Source organism: Xylocopa sonorina, chromosome 13 (genome assembly GCF_050948175.1).
Source record: "Xylocopa sonorina isolate GNS202 chromosome 13, iyXylSono1_principal, whole genome shotgun sequence".
Taxonomy (NCBI): domain Eukaryota; kingdom Metazoa; phylum Arthropoda; class Insecta; order Hymenoptera; family Apidae; genus Xylocopa; species Xylocopa sonorina.
Genome location: NC_135205.1, coordinates 7,512,866 through 7,536,753, shown reverse-complemented (window position 1 = coordinate 7,536,753; position 23,888 = coordinate 7,512,866). Strand labels below are relative to the sequence as shown.

General features: G+C 35.4%; 2 protein-coding genes and 1 long non-coding RNA gene across 17 annotated transcripts in view; all 3 read right to left on the bottom strand.

Moving 5' to 3' along the window:
• The window catches only part of LOC143430097 (uncharacterized), a 64,641-nt gene that overhangs the window by 974 nt on the left and 39,779 nt on the right, over nt 1-23,888 (bottom strand). The window lies entirely within an intron of this gene.
• Nucleotides 802-10,241, bottom strand: LOC143430087 (uncharacterized). Of its 11 annotated transcripts, none has more exons than XM_076906053.1 (13): nt 9,871-10,241; nt 8,984-9,089; nt 7,969-8,364; nt 6,987-7,504; nt 6,773-6,914; nt 6,339-6,671; nt 5,997-6,241; nt 5,493-5,758; nt 3,670-3,891; nt 2,259-2,342; nt 1,957-2,174; nt 1,072-1,837; nt 802-1,032 (listed from the first exon to the last, which is right to left on the bottom strand). In XM_076906053.1, exons 2-12 carry the CDS (start codon nt 9,032-9,034, stop codon nt 1,364-1,366), a joined length of 2,949 nt encoding a protein of 982 aa, XP_076762168.1. In that variant the 5' UTR covers nt 9,035-9,089; nt 9,871-10,241; the 3' UTR covers nt 802-1,032; nt 1,072-1,363. The 11 variants fall into 11 exon arrangements, with proteins under 11 accessions (XP_076762168.1, XP_076762166.1, XP_076762163.1 ...); XM_076906052.1 differs by having other exon boundaries at nt 804-1,032; nt 1,957-2,342; nt 7,969-8,175; nt 8,257-8,364; nt 9,871-10,239; XM_076906051.1 differs by having other exon boundaries at nt 1,957-2,342; nt 6,987-7,501; nt 9,871-10,240.
• Nucleotides 12,099-22,523, bottom strand: T48 (FU domain-containing protein T48). Of its 5 annotated transcripts, none has more exons than XM_076906355.1 (6): nt 22,276-22,523; nt 20,860-21,006; nt 13,563-13,881; nt 13,328-13,480; nt 13,109-13,253; nt 12,099-12,879 (listed from the first exon to the last, which is right to left on the bottom strand). In XM_076906355.1, the coding sequence occupies exons 1-6, from the start codon at nt 22,361-22,363 to the stop codon at nt 12,265-12,267; spliced, it is 1,467 nt and encodes a 488-aa protein (XP_076762470.1). In that variant the 5' UTR covers nt 22,364-22,523; the 3' UTR covers nt 12,099-12,264. The 5 variants fall into 5 exon arrangements, with proteins under 5 accessions (XP_076762470.1, XP_076762474.1, XP_076762471.1 ...); XM_076906359.1 differs by lacking the exons at nt 20,860-21,006; nt 22,276-22,523 and adding exons at nt 17,638-17,782; nt 18,264-18,369; XM_076906356.1 differs by lacking the exon at nt 20,860-21,006 and having other exon boundaries at nt 22,276-22,520.

Genomic DNA, 23,888 nt, shown 5'->3' with positions numbered 1-23,888 from the left:
TTTAAAGTGAACTACACGCCAATTACAGTAAACGTAAATGTCTAAGTGAATCAAACGTTATTAATTATTAAATACATATATACGTATATATATTTTTCAGTCACGTTTACGCAGAAATAACGAAACGTATATGTATATTAAATTTTACATAGAAATTATTTCTTTATTCTTAAAGCAAAATATATAGAAGAAAAGTGAATTCGCGCCTTTTTGTCCTTCGGCGAAACTTTCTGCAGTATACCACCGATGAAACACGCCTGGTAGTTTCAATCAGAAAATCGATAATTCAACTCCATATCTAACAAGATTGCGCGATTATTGTTCGTGAAGGTGATAGCACGAATTAGAAATAAATGTGTTCCGGGGTGAAACAACCCGACGAATACTAACGATTACTTCTGCGTTTCACGATCAATTTTATGCATGAGGTACTTCATTGAACAAAGGATGTAGTTAATCGTACGTAATTGGAATTAAAAATACACTTTGTACTTGGAAGAAATTGCTCGATGGATCTTTTAAATTACGATCGAACCGTTACTCTAGAGATGCGTCGCACGCAATGTTGCATTGCGTTGAATTTTATTCCTTTCGATTGACAGATACGATAATTTCATTTCTCACTGCTCCTTGTTTTTTCCTTCTTTTTTTTTATACGGAATTGTATAAAATTTCACACAGCGTCCTACGATTGGTGCGAATAGTGTTTAATCGTAATTGAATCGTTTTCCTCTTCGTAAACGACCTCTCTCTCTCTCTCTCTCTCTCTCTCTCTCTCTCTCTCTCTCTCTCTCTCTCTCTCTCTCTCTCTCCTCTCTCTGTGCGTGTGTGTGTGCGCGCGCGCGCGCGCGTGTATGTGTGTCTGTGATATAAAGTTAGCATAGAAAAAAAAAAGTTGAGAAGAAGAAAAGGAAAAGAAACAAAGAAATTCAAACTTTGGATAATACACCACTATCGGTCGTAGCGGCACGATTAACTGTTCGAAACTGATCAAGTTTCTATAAATCTTTGTCGCTGTATTTTCGCGTGTAACTACGAACGAGCATTGCGACGAAATCGTGAAACGAGGACAGCAGCACGCTGTAATTACGACGATTTGCTACGGGCCTTTCATCGCGTAACATCCGCTTCGGTGATAAACGCACTTTCCTGCCTAGAAAAGAAGCGATCTCAGCAGTCTCCTTCTTTCTCTTCGAGAAAAGACGAACAAGAAGAGAACAAAAGAGAGAACAGCTTGACGGTACACTTTCGTATCGACAAACACGAGCACGAACGTTCTTTCAGTGTCGCATTCCGTTCTCCCTATGAAAAGTGCTTCGTTTCCTCTTGTCCTTACTTCGCATGCTTGTTCTCTTCGTTTGGTTTAGTAGGAGGTCAATACACCCGGAGGAGTAGGTACGACAACGGTGTGTTGCGGTACTACGGGTGGTGCGGGTGGTGCTAGGGGATGACCGACCAGAACCGCTGCTGCCGGAATCGGCAAAACACCGGATTGAGGGATCGCTGACGGTGTGCTGACTTGCGTCGGCGGTCCTTCCGCCGCATGCTTTCTCAAATGTCTGAGCATGTTGCCTTTTTCGACGAATGTTTTTCCACAATCCGGGCAACTATGCGGTCGCTCGTCCGAATGCGATCGTCTGTGAGAAACCAAATGCCCCTTGCACATGAAGTCTTTCGGGCAAAGATCGCAGCGGAACGGCCTTTCGGCGTTGCTGCCTTTGTTGTGCGAACGCATGTGGAAAAGTAAGTTGCCCTTCAACGGGAAGCTTTTGCCACATTCGGTGCATACAAAAGGACGTTCACCAGTATGACATCGCATGTGATTTACAAGATGCTCCTGTAACAAAAAAATCAAACAAAATTTTATATTACCTTACCTTCGTCATCGATGAACCGAATGTGCGTGTAAAAAGGAAAATCTTCTTAGTTACATATACTGATAGTTCGAAAGCGTACCTTTCTAGTAAACGGTTTCGAGCACACGTTGCAACAGTGCGATGAATCTCCGGTATGTTGACGGAGATGATTATTTAGATGTTCTTTCCTGGTGAACGTTCTCTGGCAGAATTCACACCTATGCGGTGATTCGCCGGTGTGGATTCGCACATGATTCGTCAAATGCTCCTTACGAGTAAATGACTTGGAGCAGAAGTGGCATCGATGTGGCGATTCGCCTGTGTGTTGACGCACGTGATTTGTCAAATGTTCCTTCCTCGTGAAGGATTTGGTGCAATACTGGCACTTGTGCGGTGACTCACCCGTGTGTTGCCTGACATGGTTCACCAGATGATCCTTTCGCGTAAATGCTTTTGGACAGTACTGACAGCGGAAGGGCGTCTCTCCTGTGCACATTAACCAACGATATCGCGACTTTTACTTCTATCTAGTTACTAATCGTTATCTTACGCAAACTGATTCGTTTCGATCGATTTTCCGTGATGCAACGTACAGAAAGTGTTATTTCATTGTCGCGAATTTTAAGCGTTTCTGTTTAATTGTGTTGTTTTTAGTGATTATCGTTTTAACTATCTTTGTTCTTCTTTTTTTTTATACACTTCTTGGCAGACTGTTTCGATTCTTATCTTCTTTAATATCGATTCATAGAGACGCAATGCGAATAGGATTATCGATTACAGTACTAATCTCTACAATTTCGCTGGTTATGAAGAGAACACAGAGCGCGTTACCTTTCGATATTGGTATTTCCATACGTTACATCAACCGGAAGTCAGCTATTATAACGATAACAATTCAGTAAAGATGCGACAATTTGATAGTCAAAAATACGTTCTTCTCGTTACATCTTGTCATGATTAAGAGAAACGGAAATAAAAGAGATGAAAATTAAATCGCTATGTTGTACGTAACGTCGTATGATGTATACATATATACGTAGATATATATATATATTTTTTTTTCTTTTCTTTTCCTTTCACGTAGAACTAAATTTCGTTGATGAATTTTTTATTACCTACGAAACGATACGAGAATGAGAATGCAATTATGTACAACTCGGTGAGAAAAAGAAATGAAAAAGAGTTTAATGATAAGTCGACTAAAGAAACGTCTTTGGAACGCAGACGCATTATGAAATCTGAAATAGTTAATAAGAAGCATATATGAGAGCGGTGTATTAGGCAGAATAGTAAATGTCTCTATGGGATACGATGATGTAGGATAATCATGATCGGTTAAACTAGTTAGACACAATGTGGATTGTTATGCGCGTATACACCATGTATCTATATGAAAAAGCTCCGTTAAACAAATGAATGTATAAATAAAAAAGAAGTAAAGATAAAAAGAAGATACGTATTAACGTTATTTCCACATGCATGTATGGAAATTATAGCTAAACATCGGACGGAGAAGGTGTTCGCGAACGATCGTTTTTTATTATGCACACGGAGACACGGGTACGGGGACGGGGACGGGGACGGGCAATGATCGATTCGAATTTTCGGACGATTCTCCATGTATGACTCTCTCGGTGGATGGATGTGTTGTACATGATACGTTACGTGAATATGATGCCTCGATAGTGATATAGCACTTAATTCGTGTCTCTTAACTACGCACGATTCTTTTAACCACGTGTAAACTACTACTCTTAGAGACAAATATTACAATCGGTTATCCGTGAAGTGGACATCTGCCAACCGCTCTCACCTGTGTGTTGGCGGATGTGGTTAACAAGGTGTTCCTTTCTGGTGAACGATTTGGAGCAGAAGCCGCATCGGTGTGGAGACTCACCCGTGTGCTGGCGAACGTGGTTCAAAAGATGCTCCTTTCGCGTGAATGTCTTCGAGCAGAAATCACAGCGGTGCGGCGTCTCACCCGTGTGCCACATTATGTGGTTCGTAAAGTGTTCCTTTCTCGTAAACGACTTACCTGTATTCGCAGCGGTAAACAATACCAAGAAAAGAAAAAAAAACATCAAAGCTTTTATTATATTGTAATAGGAAACAGAGGCTGCGATTAAGCTGTAATTGACATGTAAGTACGTATGGGACGATTCCAAAATGATTAACATTTACGGTATCAGTACGTGGCAAAGTGTTACTCGTCGTTTATATTTTCATGTCATAGTTAAAAATTTGCCCAGTATATCGTCTGCAAGATTATTGCAAGTTGCGCGTTGTCATTTATGGGAAAGAAATTTTAAGGGTTCTTTCGACTCGATTCATTAAGACAGTTACTATAACGTAGAATTAATTATACAACGCAATTTCGTTTCGAAATTATTATCGATCGAAAGAGTGTAGTTGAGGTTTAAAGCGTAAGATAGGAAATTAAAAAATTAGCAAGACCGATAAACGTGTAGTGCTCATATAATTCTATCATTTTCGTGGCTAAACCTGTTCGCGATACATAAATACGTATTTACGAACCACTTAGATTTACGAAATAAGTCATCACATCGAAGTTGGTGATAAAATACAGACGTATGACAGACACGTCGGTAAATGAATGACCCGTCGTCACCGATGGCGACGGCCAACAAAGGAATGATACGCCGACGAAACACACTGTTCGGCAATTCGAAGGTTAGAAAGACGCTTTTGTGAAGGAATGCGCGCGACTTGTGACAGAAGCTAGCTAGACACGATGCGCGATCAATTCTCGAGAATTTTATTTCAAGCCGTTCAAAGAGCAACCTTGCGCATATCGACTCGATCGGGATAAAAAATTTCCTTTTTTTGCGTGACATATTGTGTGAAGAATATTGTTTACTACTTTTTGAAATTGAATTTATTTAATTCTCAAGAAATTAATTGGAACTTATTTGTACGCGATCTCTCTTCTGTAAATCCGATGTGTGCAACGTATTACATATCATGTATGACACACCGAAATTAAAGTGTAACATTAAATCGAAAAGACGTTGAATAATTCTTTGTTAAATATGTTCCACAATTTTTTGCGTATGTAAATTATATTGACGCGAGATTACCGAACCGCGTACAAATACAGTGATATTTGGCAAATTCAACTTGCCTACTAATTATCAAGTGTACCACCAAATAGATAATGAAATGAACTAAGAGTATTTAGTATTTACTACAGAAAACATAAACGAACATATCAAGTGTGTAGTACTAAATTTAATTTGGCGATACGCTAGATCTTAATTATTGGAACCGTCCCATTAATTATTAAGTTTCAACTCCTTAACTCGCAAGTAACATCTAACTTAATGTTAAGACACAACTTTATATAAACATTTTATGCGTGCCAATTTTTACATAGTTTTTAAATACCCAAATGTTAATAAATTTCAATAACAAGTATGGGATTTTTTCATACTTGAAGAAATTATCCCATTTATATAATGATTATATATGTGATCATCGTTTATATTAATTACGAATATGTCAAGATTATTCTGTGCGGAAACATTATCAAACGAAATTGTCTCCTGTTATCTTAAGAATTACACGTACGTCTTAATACTTTGCGCCATTAAATTATTGGAAAAATGAATTACTTACCGCATATTTCACAGCGAAATGGTGTATCATTGGTATGTGAACGCATATGGTTTGCAAGATGTTCTTTACGTGTATATTTCTTGCCACAGGCTTGACAATGGTGGGGAGTTTCGCCTGTGTGCCACATAACATGATTCATAAAATGTTCTTTGCGGGTAAAGCTCTTTTTACAAATATCGCATCGATGCGGTGTTTCACCCGTATGTTTACGAACATGATTTACCATATGTTCCTTTCTAGTAAATGTTTTTGAACAATACTGGCATCTAAAATAAAAAGATTAAATTTTGATAAAAACAGATGCATATATATATATATATATATATATATGTAACATTAAAAAAAAAATTAAACTATTTTAGTAATTGAAATTCATACGAAATTTCTCTTCGTAAAGCATTTTACTTCGTGGCGTTATTGAATAGAGAGATATTGTTTCGCGCACAAAAACTCTGAATCCTAGAGTTAATTTACATTGTAGACGAGAGAGATAAGCGAATGTACCTGTAAGGTGTTTCTCCGGTATGACAGCGAGTATGATTATCTAAATGTTCTTTCCGTGCAAAACTTTTTCCACATACGGTACAGTTGTACGGCTTATCAGTGGCGTGTCGCTTCATGTGACGTTCTAAAGATGGTGCATTTGCAAATACATGAAAACATACTGTACACGTAAACATAGATCCGCCCAAATGACACTTTCCATGCCGTGTTAAATCATTTGCATTTAAAAAGGCCTTCCCACATACCTGAAAATATTTCAAGTATTTCGAATATAATTGATGAAAATAAAATGTGTGCATACATAAATATGTGTACACACATAACGAATTTCTTTTCACATACCTGGCAAGTAAAAGGTTTCCGTTCCGTATGATATCGACGATGCACAATAAGTTGATAGCGAAATTGAAAAATTTTCCCACATATTTCGCATGCATGACTGCCAACTGATACAGGCGACGCGCTTGGTCCTGGTGTAGCTTCACCATCGCTTGATTTAATATCGAACTTATTCAACTGAACTTGTTGCACAATTGGTGTTCCATTTTGTATAGTGGTAACCGTTTGAGTAGGAACTGTGCTTCCAACTAAGGTTGTACCGGCTGCTATTTCACTTTGTAATTTTCCAAATACTTCATGATATGCTAAAAGCTGATTAATATCCTCGACATTCACCTGTGGAATACGATAAAAGTTACGCGATTAAAAGTTGGACGCTATGGTGTACAACGCTTCCATTGCGTGGACTATAACATGTGAATTACAATATTTCTCACCTTATACATACTTTGCACCATTTCAACACCAAGGGTTTTCGCTAAGTCTTGCTCATTTCCAGCACTGATTTTCACAACCGAACCATCAGCTGTTCTAACATCCATCATATGACCGCCCGGTTTTAAGTCTGGCACTTGAAATCTACACAAAAGTTACAGTATTATGTATGGTATAAAAATTATCTTACTTAATAGACGTAAACTGCGAACGTACTGCGTCATATTTAGTTGACGTAGTTCTTTTTCTTTTTCCGGTTTTTCTGTATTGTTTTGACTTCCACCTTCGGTCGAGGAATTTCCACTTATGTTCACACCAATTTGTTGCTGTTGTTGCTGCTGCATAAGACTTTGTTGCAATTCTTGAGATGTTTGTAATTGGAGATCGCATTGAACCTGACAATGAACTTGATTGTCGCTACAACGTTCAGTTGTGCAACTCCCACCTTCGTCTTTCACCTTGTTATCATCTCTCTGTGCGCTTTGATTATGTGCAGTTGGTCCATTATTCTGAGCATTCTGATGATTTTGCATTTGATGGTGGGATTGTTGCTGCTGCTGTTGTTGTTGTTGTTGTTGCTGCTGCTGTTGTGGCTGTTGTTGTTGATGCAGCTGTTGCTGCTGAGCTGCCTGCATTTGTTGCTGCATTTGTGCATGTGCTGCCTGTAAATGACCGACGCTGGCAGGTATATGCGTTCCGTCTAAGTTAAGGCCTGGCAGAGAAACTGGAATCTGCTAAATAAAATATAACAAAATTACTACATTCTTCTTTTTAGTATAGATGAATTCCAGTTACAGTAATTGAGCAATTAAAAGCGAATTTTACATTTTTTCCTTTTTGAACATATTGTAAATGCAAATAATAAGCGCAGTGGTATTAAAAGACCACGTATGTAGATAAACATATATATATATATATAATTGCAAAATCAATGGTAGTGTGTCGTATAATTATATGCAATTGAAAGAGGAAATAAAGAAAATCTTTGGAAACAGTCGTACGGCGAAGAATGTGAAACTACAAGCATTCCATGTGTATTTACTGCAAGACACAACTTTGCTAACTACTCACACTTACACGAGGGTTGCGTACAATACGGTATATTACCATAACTCCTGCAAACGCAGATACTAAACCTGGATCATTTATAAGCTACGTTCGATATAACTAATCTTTGCATACCTCTAAGTGAACAAACCTGTGGATTTGGTTGCAAAGAACTATGATGACTGCTACTGCTAACTGAAGGTTGATGATGGTGGTGTGCAGGTGTTGACTGATGATGCGAACTGGAAGTCAACGCCATTTCTTGGTTCAAAGAAGAGGCTGGCTCTTTGGAAGATGCCTCTCCACCTCCACTACTCCTATGTGAGGAGTTGTGGTGGGAATGATGATAGACCGAGACCTGAGGTAGCGGTCCAGGAAACAGATTCGTGAGGACCCAATATTTAGCTACCGAGGAGGCTAACGCTACGGCTGTACCTACACGCAGGTCCGCGGATGAATGTGGGGTACTCCCTACATTGCCAAGACTGGTTGCTGTAGCCAAACCACCTGGGTATGAAGGACGACCACTTTGACCCGCGTTTACATCCTACCGATATACATTCAAACATTTGTACAACATTGATACAGCATGCACCGGCATGCACTAGGCTCTATTCCAATCGACAAATGCACCAGTGTTAAGAACATTTTTTTCCTCGCTGATTGATTTGATTCCTTCTTGTAAATCACACCGAGATCCAATACTCAAACTCATTCTCATACTCGGCGAGCGTATTGAAATATTTCGAATGTTAGATCATCTACAGAGATTTATCTCTTCTGTTGCGGGAAATGAGGCACAGAAAAGAATGTACTCGCTTTATTTAAATTAGATACAAGTAGATATGCTTAGTTGGAAAATAGGTTTCGTAAAGATTTATCATCACTGGATTTGGAAAGGTATAAGCATCCAATATTCCAGAAAGAAATAGGCATAAATAACTGGAAATTGCCAACAAAATTAATGAGGGAAAGTACTGCGAAAAGAAAAGCTGTAGAAAGTAAACTAAAATATTGATACGTATAAATATTTATGTAATCTAACAAATGGGGCCTTTAAATTATTGTATAATGTTTTATTTTAAAACTATTCATATACCACTTAATGTAATAATTGCGCATTTGTAGTTTGGTAAATAGCCCGCGTCACTTAGAAATGATCTTACCTCCTGTTGTGCCTGCGTAGTCGCTGGCAATGCATGCTGCTCACTATTCATCTTTATTCACTGAAGAATACTAATTATATGTTTTCGATATATTTCATTTTTCATCCTGCAAAATAATTTAATTGAAATTAATTGTTATAATTGCACGATATTATAATATAACAAGTACAAATATTAAAAGTGTTGTAATATTTGTAGCAAAGTTAATTTAATGAATAAAAATATGAAGAGATATTAAACGCGAGAGAAAAGAAAGCATCAAAGAAGATTAGTTATAAGTAGCCACGCATTGCTCTTTGTACCGCTGAATCTGACTGGTGAAATAGACGTCGGGATTTAACCTCGAAATCAATTCATTTAATATCAATAAGCGAAACAACAACTCGGTTTAAATGCAATGCACTCGATTGCACATTATTGGGCGGATACTTCTTATTACATAATGCTGATGATAGGTTAATATCGGAAAGAAAGTATCGAGACGTGTAGAAAAAAAGAAAGTTCGTTAATTTAACCTCACAGATATTTAGGAGTTTTTTGTTGAGTGAGCGGGAAGGGGTGAGTCATCATCCGATACCATCTTTCGAAGGCGACAAAGGTTGATAATGAAAGACTAAAATGCTAGCGTACCAGCGGCTCGAGTAAGTACGCAGCTGCATTTTCACGTTTGCCAGAACCTGTCGTATATCTCCTCGCGTTTAAGAAAGGGTTCACGGGCACCATCTTCTGGTGTCTCAGGCATATGACGCGTCAATTATCGTGACTCGTAGAACGAGGACAAGAGGCTACAAGATGGTGGTTCATCGGGGAATCGGGGCAAGGGGGCTTGTAAAAACCGTTCGAGAAGGCCGAAACGATAATCGAAAGAGCTCGGAGGATGGACTCACGTGGTGTACGGTGCCGTCGGCGGTTCTGGCATCTCGCTTTGTCGGCCCTAGGCCGTCTCGTACACAGGGAGACGCGCGTCCCAACGCAGGGGGGGACGTCTTTCGCCGCCTCTCGACGTCTCACCTCGCCATGAGTACCCACAAGCAAATCCCTGATAATGGCCACGCGCCCTCGCCCTCCACCTCCGCAATATATTCCAAGGAATGTCCACCGAATTCAGCAAACGGGCTTGCCAATTTTGATCCAGATAAACGCCAAGTTGCGCAAGAATTTCACAAAAACGCTGGCAAGAGCATACGTGCTCGCGGTTAACAGAAAATACGACCACTGTCATGGCGTCCCTCGCCCACCCCGCAGGAACTTACGCGTTTCGAGCCTCATTTAGTCGATCATTGTTTGATCGAATTCTACGTAAAAATCACTCGATGAATAACCTTGAAATGACGAGAAACAAATTTCTAATGAAATTCTCTGAAAATAAATGGCTTGCTACGTGATAGGATAAAATGAAATTTAGCAAAGTGCTCTTTGCCAGTTCATTCAGTTTGCGCGCGCAACATCCGGGTATGTACGCCATTTGATCACTTCCTGTATGAAAACCCGCCAATTTAGAAATACGCCAACATGGTAAATAGATGCAACTTATTAATTTTTTATTAATTTAATGAACTCACCTCTTTATCGATCTTGTACATTTCTACACTGTCAAACACTTTTTTTCGTTTTATCAAAAACACGAACCTTATTATTCTTTTATGCTCTTAAAAACGTGATAGCTTATGAAAATAGCTTGGTCGATTAATTATAAAGAATTTGTAATCTCTGTGGAAAAAGCTTGAAATCATATCAATTGATAGAAATTTTGTACTAAATTTATTAAATAAAACTGATGCTTGAATTTCTATAATTTCATCGATATACATATATAATTTGCAAAATTAGGTTATACTTGTTAAAAGTAAATGTTCTTCATTTTATTTATTCAATTATTGAATATAATATACTTTCCTTGGAGACCAAAAGGGACTAGAGTTTAAAGAAAAATGAATTGTTTAATTATGTTACATATATATTATATTTATATAATCATCTTGTATGTGTTCTCTATTAAAATATAAATATTTACATCAATTTGTACATACAACAGACCACTATGGTTCTATGTGTAACAATATATTGTATCGGTATGTGGACATACATGCTGTGCAATAAAAATGTTTTGCATCCTTTTATTCAATATAAAATGTCGATACAAAGTATTTGTAATAGATGTTTAAAACTATAGTTATGAATTCATTTTGAATATTGATAATATAAAAACAATTTCGTATCAAATTTTATGTTCATCGTGAATAGAAAAAGAAAATATTTCTTGTGACTAGTATAGTAAATTATATAATAATTACATATGTATTAAATATTTAAAATACAAAACTTAAATAAAAATGTTTTCTAAACACAATGATTATAGTTATTTGGTATCATTATTAATTTGTTCAGTCCTAGAAGTCATATACACATGATACATACATTGGCATATGTGCATTCATATATACATAAATCGTACATACATACAAACATATATACATAAATCGTGCGTACATAATACATACATACATACATACATACATACATACATACATACATACATACATACGTACATACATACATACATACATACATACTTACATACATACATACATACATACATACATACATAAACATATATCAATTTGTCCAAATCTGAGGAATTGGTAAACACAATTTTCTTTAGGGGGCAAAAGAAATTGAGGAATCTCCTATATTATTTTCTAATTTAAAGTTTTACTTTGAAGATAATAGGATTTTAAATTCCATCAGGTACTCGATCCATCTAATTGCAAACATAACAGTGTACATAATAGTTTTAAAAATATGTTTAGCATTTGGCTACAGTAATGTAGAAGCCGGAATCTGTTGTATACTGTACCATCTGATATTCATATTGAAATTTCAATTACTTTTGTTTTGAAAGCGAAGATTCGCTATATAAAATGATAAAGAGGAGTACCCTATTTCTTTAACACGAGAAGTTTCGATGTTTCATCTTGTCTCATGATCATAAAATAAATCACGACAATTATAATTATACATATCACGAGAGATATCTAGAAATAATGCATTTTCTATGCTATAAATTCCACTTTAAGAAAATGATTGAATATATATATATATATTACATGTAAATAAATTACTCGAATAAAACGGAGATGTATTAATTTTTTAACTTTATATATTACAGTTTTAGAATCAATGAGAAAAAAAAAGAATGGAATATAACTGAAATATATACCTTTTGTAAGTAGAAAATATATCTTTTTATGAGCAAATACTATAAAATATATATATATTATTTACAGTTCTGTAGTAATTTCATCTTGCGGTCGAAACCCAAGAATTGTAAAGTCATCAATGAGGTATTCACGTGCAGGTGACCAATCTGATAATATAGTATAGTTAGCAGCCTCTGCGGTATTTTGAAACTCCCACTGTGGGTTCAATTCATGATCGAGCCCATTCCTTTCACATTCATTTATCGGACAACTGGATTCTGTTAACGTTGTACTAGTATTGTAATTGTGATTAAATGTTGAAATAGTAAGCTCTTGAAAATGTGTATTCGAAGGTTTCAGCCGCTTTTGGTTGTCGTATACTAGCGGAGTTGTTTGCCCTATGCTAGATCCATTTGGACTAAGTTTGACATTATAAGCTCCAGAGCTACTTTGTCCAAGGCTGGAACTAACAGGGCTGTCTTTTACATAGCCAAGACTGGAGCTTGCAGGGCTGATACTTGATTTGTCGCTCGCTTGAAATGTTGCAAGTGGTACATTTGGTTGGAATGTAGTCAGATTAGTTGGAGTGGTTCTTGGTTCGTAAGACTGAGGTGATTGTGCGATTGTTACTTGTTGCGATGAATTCACTTGGACGGACATTGTTGGTTGTTGCAAAAATGTTACAAGTTGAGCCACCTTAAAGTACAAAGTGTTATTTTCCTGTTACATTTATCAGTGTTCACACGTTCAGTTAAATAATGTTTTGTTTTCATGTATGTACATATTAATTATTTTGTTTCACTATGCATGACTTACCAAAACGTTTTAAAGATTTGCATGAAAGAGAAGTAAAATTGGAAAAAAAGTTCTTTGAAATTTAGCAGAGACTTTTAGATTAGTGCGTCTGATAAGTATATCAACTTACTTCTGGAGAACTGTGTCGTTTGTATCGCCTTAATAATCTCTCTGCCCATGAAAAAAGTCTCTGCCAATCATCCGGAGGAATGGATATTTCATCATCTCTTCTATTAATAAGAACTAATATCCTTGCCAAGTCACGCAAAACTGGTCTGTAAATCACGGCAATGATAAAGAAGAATGATAGCAAGTAATTAAAAAATTTACATTAATCATATAATTGTACCTGTAAGCTTGTATTCCAACAGCACCATCTCCATTATTTCCAGAGTAATACAACTCCCTAACCTGCCTTCTAGTATCATTCAGCATTGAAAGAAATGTATTGCCTTCCCCTCTGAGCGTTGCAAGGTGTTTTAAAAAATCTCTTCTCTCTGCACTGAAACATAAGCAAACCATACTTGTTTCCCATCTCGATGCCATTAATCTTTAATTGTACATACAATATATTAGAGGCGTACCTATCTTCAAATTGTTGAATTAATTTAGTAGCTTTTTTCTTTCTTCTATGTACAATTATAGCTCCGCATAATATAATAAGAATACATATAGTCGCGCCGCAAACAACTCCCACCAAAATAGCTACTTGGCTACCAGTAAATCCAAACATGTATCCCGTTTCCTTACAAATTCTACCCATGTATTCGTCTCTAGTCGACCAATCTGCAATGTGACCTGGTGGACAAGTATCGACGCAACTACCCTGATATAAAAGAACTGCGCATCTTGCACACATTCTATCTCTACATCTCTTGCAACCTCCTTGTCCTTCGACACATACTGTAATCATAAGAAAAATATAGCTATAATACTTTCCTAGATATAATAATAATAGCAGATATGTAAAATAACAACAATTTTTGTTAAATATTGACAAATAGTAAAAATAATAAATTGCCGAATGTATTTACAATACTAAATTTAAAAAATAAGTATTAATTTATGTTTATTTATATTATAAATGCTTTTTGTATATATCTCTATTGTTTTCATTTATTTTCAGTTACTATTTCAAAGCAAGAGAGAGGGAGAGAAAGAGAGAGAGAGAGAGAGATAATTTATTATCAAGATATTCCAGCAAGGGTAGAAGATAACAATTGCAATTAATGTAATCATTGTGATATTATAATATTGTATTCGTTTAAAGATGATTAATTTTTAATGTACACATTTATACAGAATCAATTGGGACAGATATACGTATATATTATATATATTATGTGTGTACATTGTTTGTTTAATTAAGACCACTAAGATACAAAACAATGACGTTGGTAACAAAAATAAGTCGAGATCAATTAACGTTCTTCTGGAATAAACGAAAATTTCTGGAATAAAACGTGCTACTTTATGAACTTTACAAATCGAATTGTTGCACCGATCAATGATCCATAACCCGAAGCTGTGCCCCAAATGCTTGACACACATATTCGGCAAGTATATCACTATTTAAATATACGAAGTACTGATGCAAATGTACTGACTGGTGCGCTGTATAAATATTTTACATAATTCTAATGATATTTGTAACTGTATCAGGTCACTTTGAACTTAAATTTAAAAATCAGATATTGCTCGCGTGAAAATTATATATTACAAGTCCTGATATTTTTTGTACTTGTTTTATATAGATTAATTTATGAGCGTGATGTTGATATTCAAATACTGTTGTTGTAAAAGTAAAATTCTCTAGTGTAAAAGAACATTACAATTTGCATACTTTCTAATGCTGATGCTGAATAGGATTTTAGCGATGATAGAAAACAGAAGAATAATTTTTAGGTGATATCGTTAAAAATTTTGTAATTTTTTAATGAAAAGAAAAGCAACGAGTTGTAAGTAATACAATAGAAAAGTTCTTGTGTATATATTGATAGATCTTATGCTGTTGCGAGGACTATTAGTACGTATATGAGGAATGCGGTTGTTGGTTTCTTGATTACGTGTCCAATCTGTTTTGTAGTATGGTGGATCGACCGACGACATCACGCTCTCCAGGTTAAGAATGTATAGCTTTGTACCCGCCTTTTTTCTTATATTCTAAACATACATTTCTTTTCCACTTTCTATTGCAATGCGAACGTTGTAGACTATTCTGCTTAATGAAATCATGGAAACCATTGAACTAGGTCGGTATGATTTTTCAAAATACTCTAAAATCATAAAGATGTTAACAGAATAATATTATATTTCGATGTCACATAGCAATATTAATTATTATTTATTTTCCCGCAATTTCGGTGAACGAAATAAAAGTAGATTTTCAATTTCTGCGACTATAAACAGTGCAATCATACCAAACTAATTTTACTAATATAGCTTCAAATCAATATTAAAACCTGTTACGTTTCATAAATTATTGTAATTCTTCGGGAGGATAATTTTAGACGTAAGTTAATATTTTTTGGTGGTCTGTTTGAATAATCATATTATCTTTCATTTGTCACGATCCTATGTTGTTCGAGAAAAAGAAAATAAACACAGAAACATATTATTTTTCGAAGATAGATTACGTGTATCGAAATTGAAAGTTTTAATTGCTCGAACTTGTTACGAGCAATTGTACTCCCCTCCGTATTACACCATTACATAGAATTAATGACAGATGTTTAAATTCTTTTTTTTAACAGATAAGAAAAAAAGAAAAAAAAGATGGGTCAATAAATCGCGCGCAACATTTTCACTAGAAACATTTTTTTACGATATTCGATGTTGATCTACTCGTACTGATTTCGCAGTAAAATCAGAACGTGGAACGATTCGAACGTTAATTACACAGTGTTACGTATGATGGTAGAACGTTCAAGAATTAACTCGGATAACTAATGTTTGATTGGTGTTTGAAATTTTATTATAAAATTGTCGGTAAGACTACAAGTATTTTAGAATAATTTTCGATTGCGTTTATTATAAATCCAGTAACGAAAAGAACAAAAAGAAAAAAGAATCTACTATCATAGTAAAATTTTGAAGAGAAGAAAGCCATCGCTTGATCGTTGCGTTAGCATTATATTGTTTATTATTTTCGATACGTTACATCACACGCTTCACTGAACTTTGTATTGTATAGAAAGTAAAATTCATATAAGCTATATACATGTATCTAAAAAATATCCATAACGAAGAAAAAAATGGACTTTTTCTTTAACAGCAATAGTAGCTGTAATAGTATTTATTCATTTTTCGAGCATTTTGGCCTGCATGAAATTTATTTAAACGGTTAATTGTTTTTTTCTTCTAGCATGAAGGAGCAGAGAGCGTCGTGAAATTAACGAGGACAATTGGTAAATGGAGCCGGATGGCAAGCAGATGCTCGTGATCGGCGCACGCGTACGGGCAGTTACGCATCTAATCTGACATGAAACGTGTAGAACAGGCTGTTCTGTGCTAGCAACTAATCCATAAATACCCTGAAACGGTTAGCAATGGTGTCTGATTAACGATTGTTGTACAAAAAAAAGTTAATCATTAAAATTAAAATTTACCGATTGGTTTGCGATAATGTTTTGCAGGATACTCGAAACGTCAAAAATTGTTTCTTACTTTTATTTTCTTACTTTCATTAACAGCGGGAATAATTTCGATGTTCATTATAAAGGGAATGATCTGCACATTGAAACATGGATCTTTATTATATAGACTTGAACTGTACAATTAGAAAAATTTTTACTTGTAAGCTCGGTGTGCTGTCATATTATGCTACCAATAGGATTGATTATGTCACTGATGTAACATATTATCGTGTCTGTGCAACATATGTAAAGAATAAGCGAAATTTATCCGACTTTAAAAATGTAACGGTACGATAGCAACATTTACCGATTAGTAAATTTTCTTTCCAGTATTTCATGCGAATTCTCTGGAAACGCTGGTTGAGGGAAAGTTCTGGTCGGCTTTTACATTTCAGGCTACCACAGCAGCTCGTAGAACGAACCGAATCTACGTTTCGCGGCCTTTCTAGTTGCAGAACGATCGGTATCTTTATATTTCAACTGATTATCGTTCTCGCGAGTGGTTACACAATTTTAATGTAACCATCATTTATGAATTTGTACGTTAGAAGCTGTGATATAAATCGATGGAATAAAGTTTTCTGGATAAATGTTTGAACGAAAATACTTTTCCACTATGTATATTTGTACTGGTCACTATATAGGTATGTGATTTTAATTAGTACATGTATGCGATTTTTTATGCACCACATTGCAAAAGTAACGTGTCTTGCGAGTAAATGCAAATAATACTAAATATTAAAAAAAGTAACAATTGAGCGTAATAATATATTTGAAGATGCATAAGACTTGCGTCGTGAAAAGAATTGGTACAATTTAATTAAAGGGGAGGAGGGGGGGGGGGGGGGGGGGGGGTCAAACAGATAAGAAAAAGTCCGTCAATATTAACTATTTAAAATAAAATTATTATTGTATCAGTGTGGGCAACCTACTTCTTAACCCAGATGACACATTCGAGTACATTTTCAGTCAATTGGTGAAAGAGAAATTATCGTTTAGCTTCGTATGAGAACTTTCCACATACCCACGGCCAATTTAGTTATCTAGAACGACAATCTGCATCATTGCCAAAGTAGGAACCGAGTTCACTCCTAAACGTTTCCTCGTTGCGGAATCCGTCCTCGTTTCACAAAGTGGAAGTTCCTCGGTCATCGTGTGACAATCAATGTCTAAAGCAGGAGAAACTTTGTGAGGTCTCCAGCTAGGCTTTGAATACTATGGATTAATGTAATTCAGTACATCCTTCGTCCCGATTTAAAATCATCGAACATGATAATTGCTAACCGAATATTGTGAAAACATAGAAACGACAATTTAATACGACAACGGAGTATAATTATCGCAGCGGATAGATCACGGTGTAGCGATTTTATCGTTGCACCGTAGGCGTTGTGGAAACGGTTAAATGGTAAGGGTAAATTAGAACAGACGAAAGAATTGAATGACCGCAAAATGACCGGCAACTCTCTTCCGAACTCATTATGATGACAACTAATTGATAAGTGCAATGTTAGAATTTTATCATCATAGGTATCCACCATTTCGCTAACGACTGAACAGAAAAGAAACTTTTCGTGTCCGTTGACCGAATATCGTCCCTCAACTGAATTTCTCGAATTTGTACAACCAAGTATAAGTATGTAACTGTACCTCGCGATTTACTCGCGGCCCCGAAGTAAACGGTCTCGATGCGCCATGCTGCGCCGTAAAGAGAGTAAAAGAGGCAAGCTACGCACCAAGAATTCTTTCTTTGAGCGAGCCAGTCATTACGTAACTCAGTTAATGCCAAGCAAGATATATCCCGGTTCCAGAAATGTACAGTTATAACTCGCAGCCCGATCCCGTGAAGTAATAATAAGTAAAATGGTTGGGGCAATGGGAAAAAGTAGAATAAGTCGGAATAAGTAGAACCCCCGCGTATACATACATACATACATACATACACTGTCGCGCAAAGTGCACCGGTGACCTAGCAACGTTGTCCGCATAACAATGAGAGATCGTATCCCGCTTCATGATTTCAAATTCATTTTCTTTCGAGTGTTTGTCTTGCTACATGAAAAATCCTTTCTCGACGCAAACTTTATATATTGCAAAAATTCAATCAACAGACGACAGTAAACGATAGAACTTTCCAATAGATGGAGGCTGTACAGGCTATACACGTATACGTGCAAGTGGATATTGTATGCTTTCGATGTTATTCAACAAGTAAAACTCCGTCTTTCTATACTTTCGTAACCATGTATGGTCTTCGTAGTGGGTTTAATTTGTATTGTACAAGGATACCGACATACGACGGCAGGTAAGTTGTTCTTGACATTTGATCTAATATTTCTGAGAAAATTATTCAACTAAAATTGTTATTTACATATCAGACAAACGTTCGCGAATCGCTTAGGTTCCCCTAACGAATAGGAATTCCTGCGAAAATTTGAAGCAATATTATCTTATTTTATCGCATTAGTATCGCATTTCGAAACTATTCTCAGCTAATCAATATCCTTTATAACAGGTAACGAGATAGTCGAGGATAGCCGAGGGACAGAAAGTATGATGAAGGATGTAAATGTTTCACCGACGATAAGTTACCAGAGCCGAGACGGAAGTTGTCAGGCCGGATGTCGATAGTAAGATTGCCCTGGTGTCCCGTAAAAACCTACATTTGGACAATAAACTTGTTGCTTTCTTTATGGAATACATGATCGCATAAACATTCAAATGCTTACGACGACGTTCACTTGTTCAACTCGGAATAATCTATGCGAGTACATAATTGAACAGAAAGAAAAATAATAAACCGCCGCGGTATATACTGTAACGTATGTATTTTGAACAATGCAGGTCTCGTTAAATAGGTTGGAGTTAGTTTGTTCTGCACCGGACTGACGGATCAGGCTGGTTTCGTGGAAGGAAACGGTACTTTGGAAAATCAAATGGGAGTTTGGTGTAAAGACTACCGTTCCCACTTCCCTTTCTATTCTACCAGTTCCTCCACGTTGAAAAGGTTTCGATTCCGTTTATGTACACTACGTATATATCTACACGGTATTTACGGTGTTTTCGAGATCATTAAGTACGATTTTTACTCGGGTAAGAAAGTCTTCCACAGTTAAGTTTGGCTATCCCCCGATTTGTGTAACCATTAACCGACAATTCTTCTTTTATTGGCATGCCACTCGGTGCGCAAATTGTTTGCTATCCTCGTGATCGAAATGTATATATACATCAGTTAGCAAGAAATTTATAATTGCCACCATTTTGAAGCCTTCGAGCCATAAAAAGTCATTTATACTTTGCGAGATACGTATTAATCATCCATGTATAGATATGCACAAAAAGAAATAAACGTTAATGTAACGTTCTAGGAAAAAATGAGATAATTTAAGAATCAGTAATTCCATTATGAAGGAAAAATGTGAAACAATCGTGTGATTCTACCGTGTAATTAAGAAAGTCCCGGTAATCATTTCATCTAAATAATAGTTATATGGTACTGCATTGAGCGCGTTGTTCACAGGATGCCACCGCTTATCGAGCTATCAGCGATGCGCTGCGATGGCACGTGTATACGATGGTAAATTAAACGTGCGATACTACTTCAGCGATTTAGAGAGGAGAACAATATTAGGATGAAATAGTGAATTATACAATATTAATTTGGATGAAAGAAATTGTACTTTACACGTTGCCCAGACGAATGGATGCGGAATTAGCAATATTTTATTACAGTCTTGTATAAAACAACAAAGAGGCAATTGTTTAAAAACGTAGTACAGCGTCGGTTAATTCTCTGTTTTACCGGTATCTTATGTCGGTACAAGTTTCTTTGTGCATTCAAGATTTATGAAAATTACTCTCAATGATCATGAATATCAGCATATTGCACGGAAGATATACATAATGTTACGCGGGGTGAATGAAATACTTGTTTTCATCCTACTACAAAACTACAAGTCCTAACAAAATACCCTTGTGACTGCAAAAGAACCGAGTGGTACATGTAATTAATTCAACTATAAATTTAGAGAAGACAACAAATAATTATCGCTTATTCCTGTAATTGAGTTGAAACTGTCCAAGTTTCAAAGATATATCTGTGGGTGGTACATTTAGAGGGTGGTACAATAGGATGTATTTTCGTTGGGCAAACGCCACAACTGTGTTACATGTAACAGCAAATGCCACGATTCGCCTTTAGAAGGTTTCATGAAGGCAGCCACTTCCATCGTAGAGGTGTGTATACCTTTCCCCTGCATCCACGGTTCTCTGCTACGGTGTCTACACGACGGTGGTCCGTTCTGGTCAGGGCCGGTGAGCACAGAGTTCTCTAACCTAGAGCTCGCATACAACCGTGCTCCAACAACGCAAAAACGATCCTCGTCTCCTTTCACTTGCACAAACAAGCCAATCATCGGTTTAATCTCATTTGGCTTGATTAGAAGTATATACCTTTATCATCAGTGTTACACCTTTTCTAATTATAAACTGAACACTTTTCATTTTATTCTATTTTATTATTTCCAATTTTGTATAAATATTTTAACCCAGCTCGGTAAAAGGTGATCGTAATTTATGAAGTTATTCATAAAAGAATCTGTGATGGCCAATTAAAAGAGGTACAGGGAACCCTTTATGAGATTTTTTATTCCAACTGGTGCAATCCTATTTAACATTCCATTAAGTGTTCATCAATTGTTGCGAATGTGTTTGTGCCTTTCATTTTGTACTCTAATTGATTACGTTGTTATACATTTTATGGCAATTATTTAATTCATTCGTAAGTCTGTCTACAATAAAAATGCTTCAAATAAATAAAATTTTGCATACAAAGTATAATTCTAAAATGCATATGCAGCGTTGCCATCATTTTTGCCATCGCCTAAAAATGTAGACGTCTTTGAACCATTCACGTTTTCCCTCTGAAAGAGGATTCCATTTATATATAATATGTAAAAGATAAAGGAAATTAGAAAAAAATACGAACATTAGATGAATCGATATTTTCAGAGGCCGTCTCATTGAAATAATATCCGATAGCCATTAATACGCGCGATGAAATATCAACATAAAAACGTAAAAAGAACAGAGTTAATACGAAAGGATTTTTGTTATGGTATACATACAAAGGCACGAGCATTGTACAATTAGCTATGAGATAAATTGAATTCGATTAGCGTTGCGTGTTACATGCAGAGAAAAATATTCTTCGTCATTCATAACACACTTATCGTAACGTGATTACTGTGCACGTACCTATATATGACTGCAGCTTAAATTTGCTTATTATACAATCAAAATGTAATAAATAAGATCTGATTCGACAAACGACTTTATACTTTCCATAATGCAAAATTAAATTTGTCATTTGAAAGCGAGTTGAATTTCTACTGTTTCAACATTCCCGTTCACATGATCCTATAATGGCAATTCAGTTATATGTTGCGATTAAAAGGAATTTATGTTAATTGCCGCAACATACATGTACTGACGAAACAAGTTTACTGACTAATCCGTTATGAAAAAATTTCAAACAGCGCGAAGGCGCCAAAATATCAAACACCAGACGGCGATATGAGGATCGGATTTATAGAATAATATAACCACGTGTACTTAGTGTAATGAACTTGATATAGGTGTATATATAAAAAGTACTTTTTACCTTGTAATTCGTTATCAGCCCGAGTATAATCCAAAATACAAGATAGAAACACCGCACTAAACTTCACTAGCAATAATAAATTACCCATTCTGAGTCGACATAATTCTTATGTCGGTACAAAAGTTAGAAAACTTCATGAAAACTCGAGCACCATATGACCACTGCACAGCACAACCATTTCTCACAGTAGTTAGTATCATACTGAAGGACCGAATCCTGCTAGAAAGTGGGAAGACTTTCTCGTTCCCTGGCCAATCCATTGATCTATTGAGGGTAAGACATACAACTATGCATGTCTACCTTTAAACTTCAAGATGGCGCGTTGAGCGCGATTTTGCACTTACGTTTAAATTAGATTTCAGATAGACTGAAGATATAGCCGCGTAAATACGTTCTTTTCTCATTATTTACTTATTTTAAAGAACAAACTTTTATTTCTGAAAATGTTATTCATTCCAAAATGAAATAAATACAAATTCTATTAATTTTAAAATTATATATTAAACAAAATATTTAATTTTAAATTAATATAAAGCAGTTGAATAAAATAAATTTAATTTATAATTTATTTATTTTTTACAAGGTATTATCTTATATGTAGTAACAAAACATGAAATGTTGACTGCGATAATGATCGATCAAGAGAATCAATATTACAGTCCCAATATGTATATATATATATATATGCAGCGAAAAGTAGCATGTTTAAAATATAAATTTCAATACAATAGAATAAAAAAAAGTATTTTAAAATTATTTCATTTTGTTAAAATGTCTGAAGCACACACCATATGCCAAATTTTATTACACGAAGCTTATGGATACATAAATAAAATGACTGTTTAATTTATTACTATATCCTCTTTTTCTGAAAACATTTCTTGTATATTATTATTGTACTTAAAATAAAATAATTGTATCATTTTGGTAGACGCTATGCAATATTAGAACGACGTATAAAAAGAAAACTATAATTCATTGGTGCTATCACGATATATAAAAGTGTACGTTTTGGTTATGTATTTACTGTATTTAAATATATTTACAAAGATTCGTTTCATAAACGTAGACCCCCGCCCCCTCTAGCTGCCCTTGCTCACGGATTCGGTTTTATTAAAAGAACTTAATATTATTGATTCAATTAGTGCATTGTCCCCTTTTTTCATGTGTATACAAAAACCTTTCGTACACAATTAAAAATTTGTGTATCCTCTGTATGTAATTTTCCTTTATTTCGTTTTGATTCGTCCATTTAATATTAAGATATAATATCTGACATTTTTTCACTTTTGTACATTCACGTTTTATTTGAAGGGCTATTTTGCTAATAGTCATTCCAACTTGTGACTTATATCATGTTTTATTATTCATTATATTTATATTACACATAGATGTATGTATACTCTTATTAGTTGTATTATTGTATTGATTTCAAATACATTTCGCGAATTTTTTCCTACTAGACGGTATTATTAAATAGATTAAAATCGATTTTTTTTCTTTTTACTTTTCTACCGTTTAGTAGTATTTAACCAGGTTACAGAAAATGTACAAAGCTACAATTGGTTTTCAGTAGGAATGAAGAAGTAAGAAAAGAAAAAGAACTGAACAGA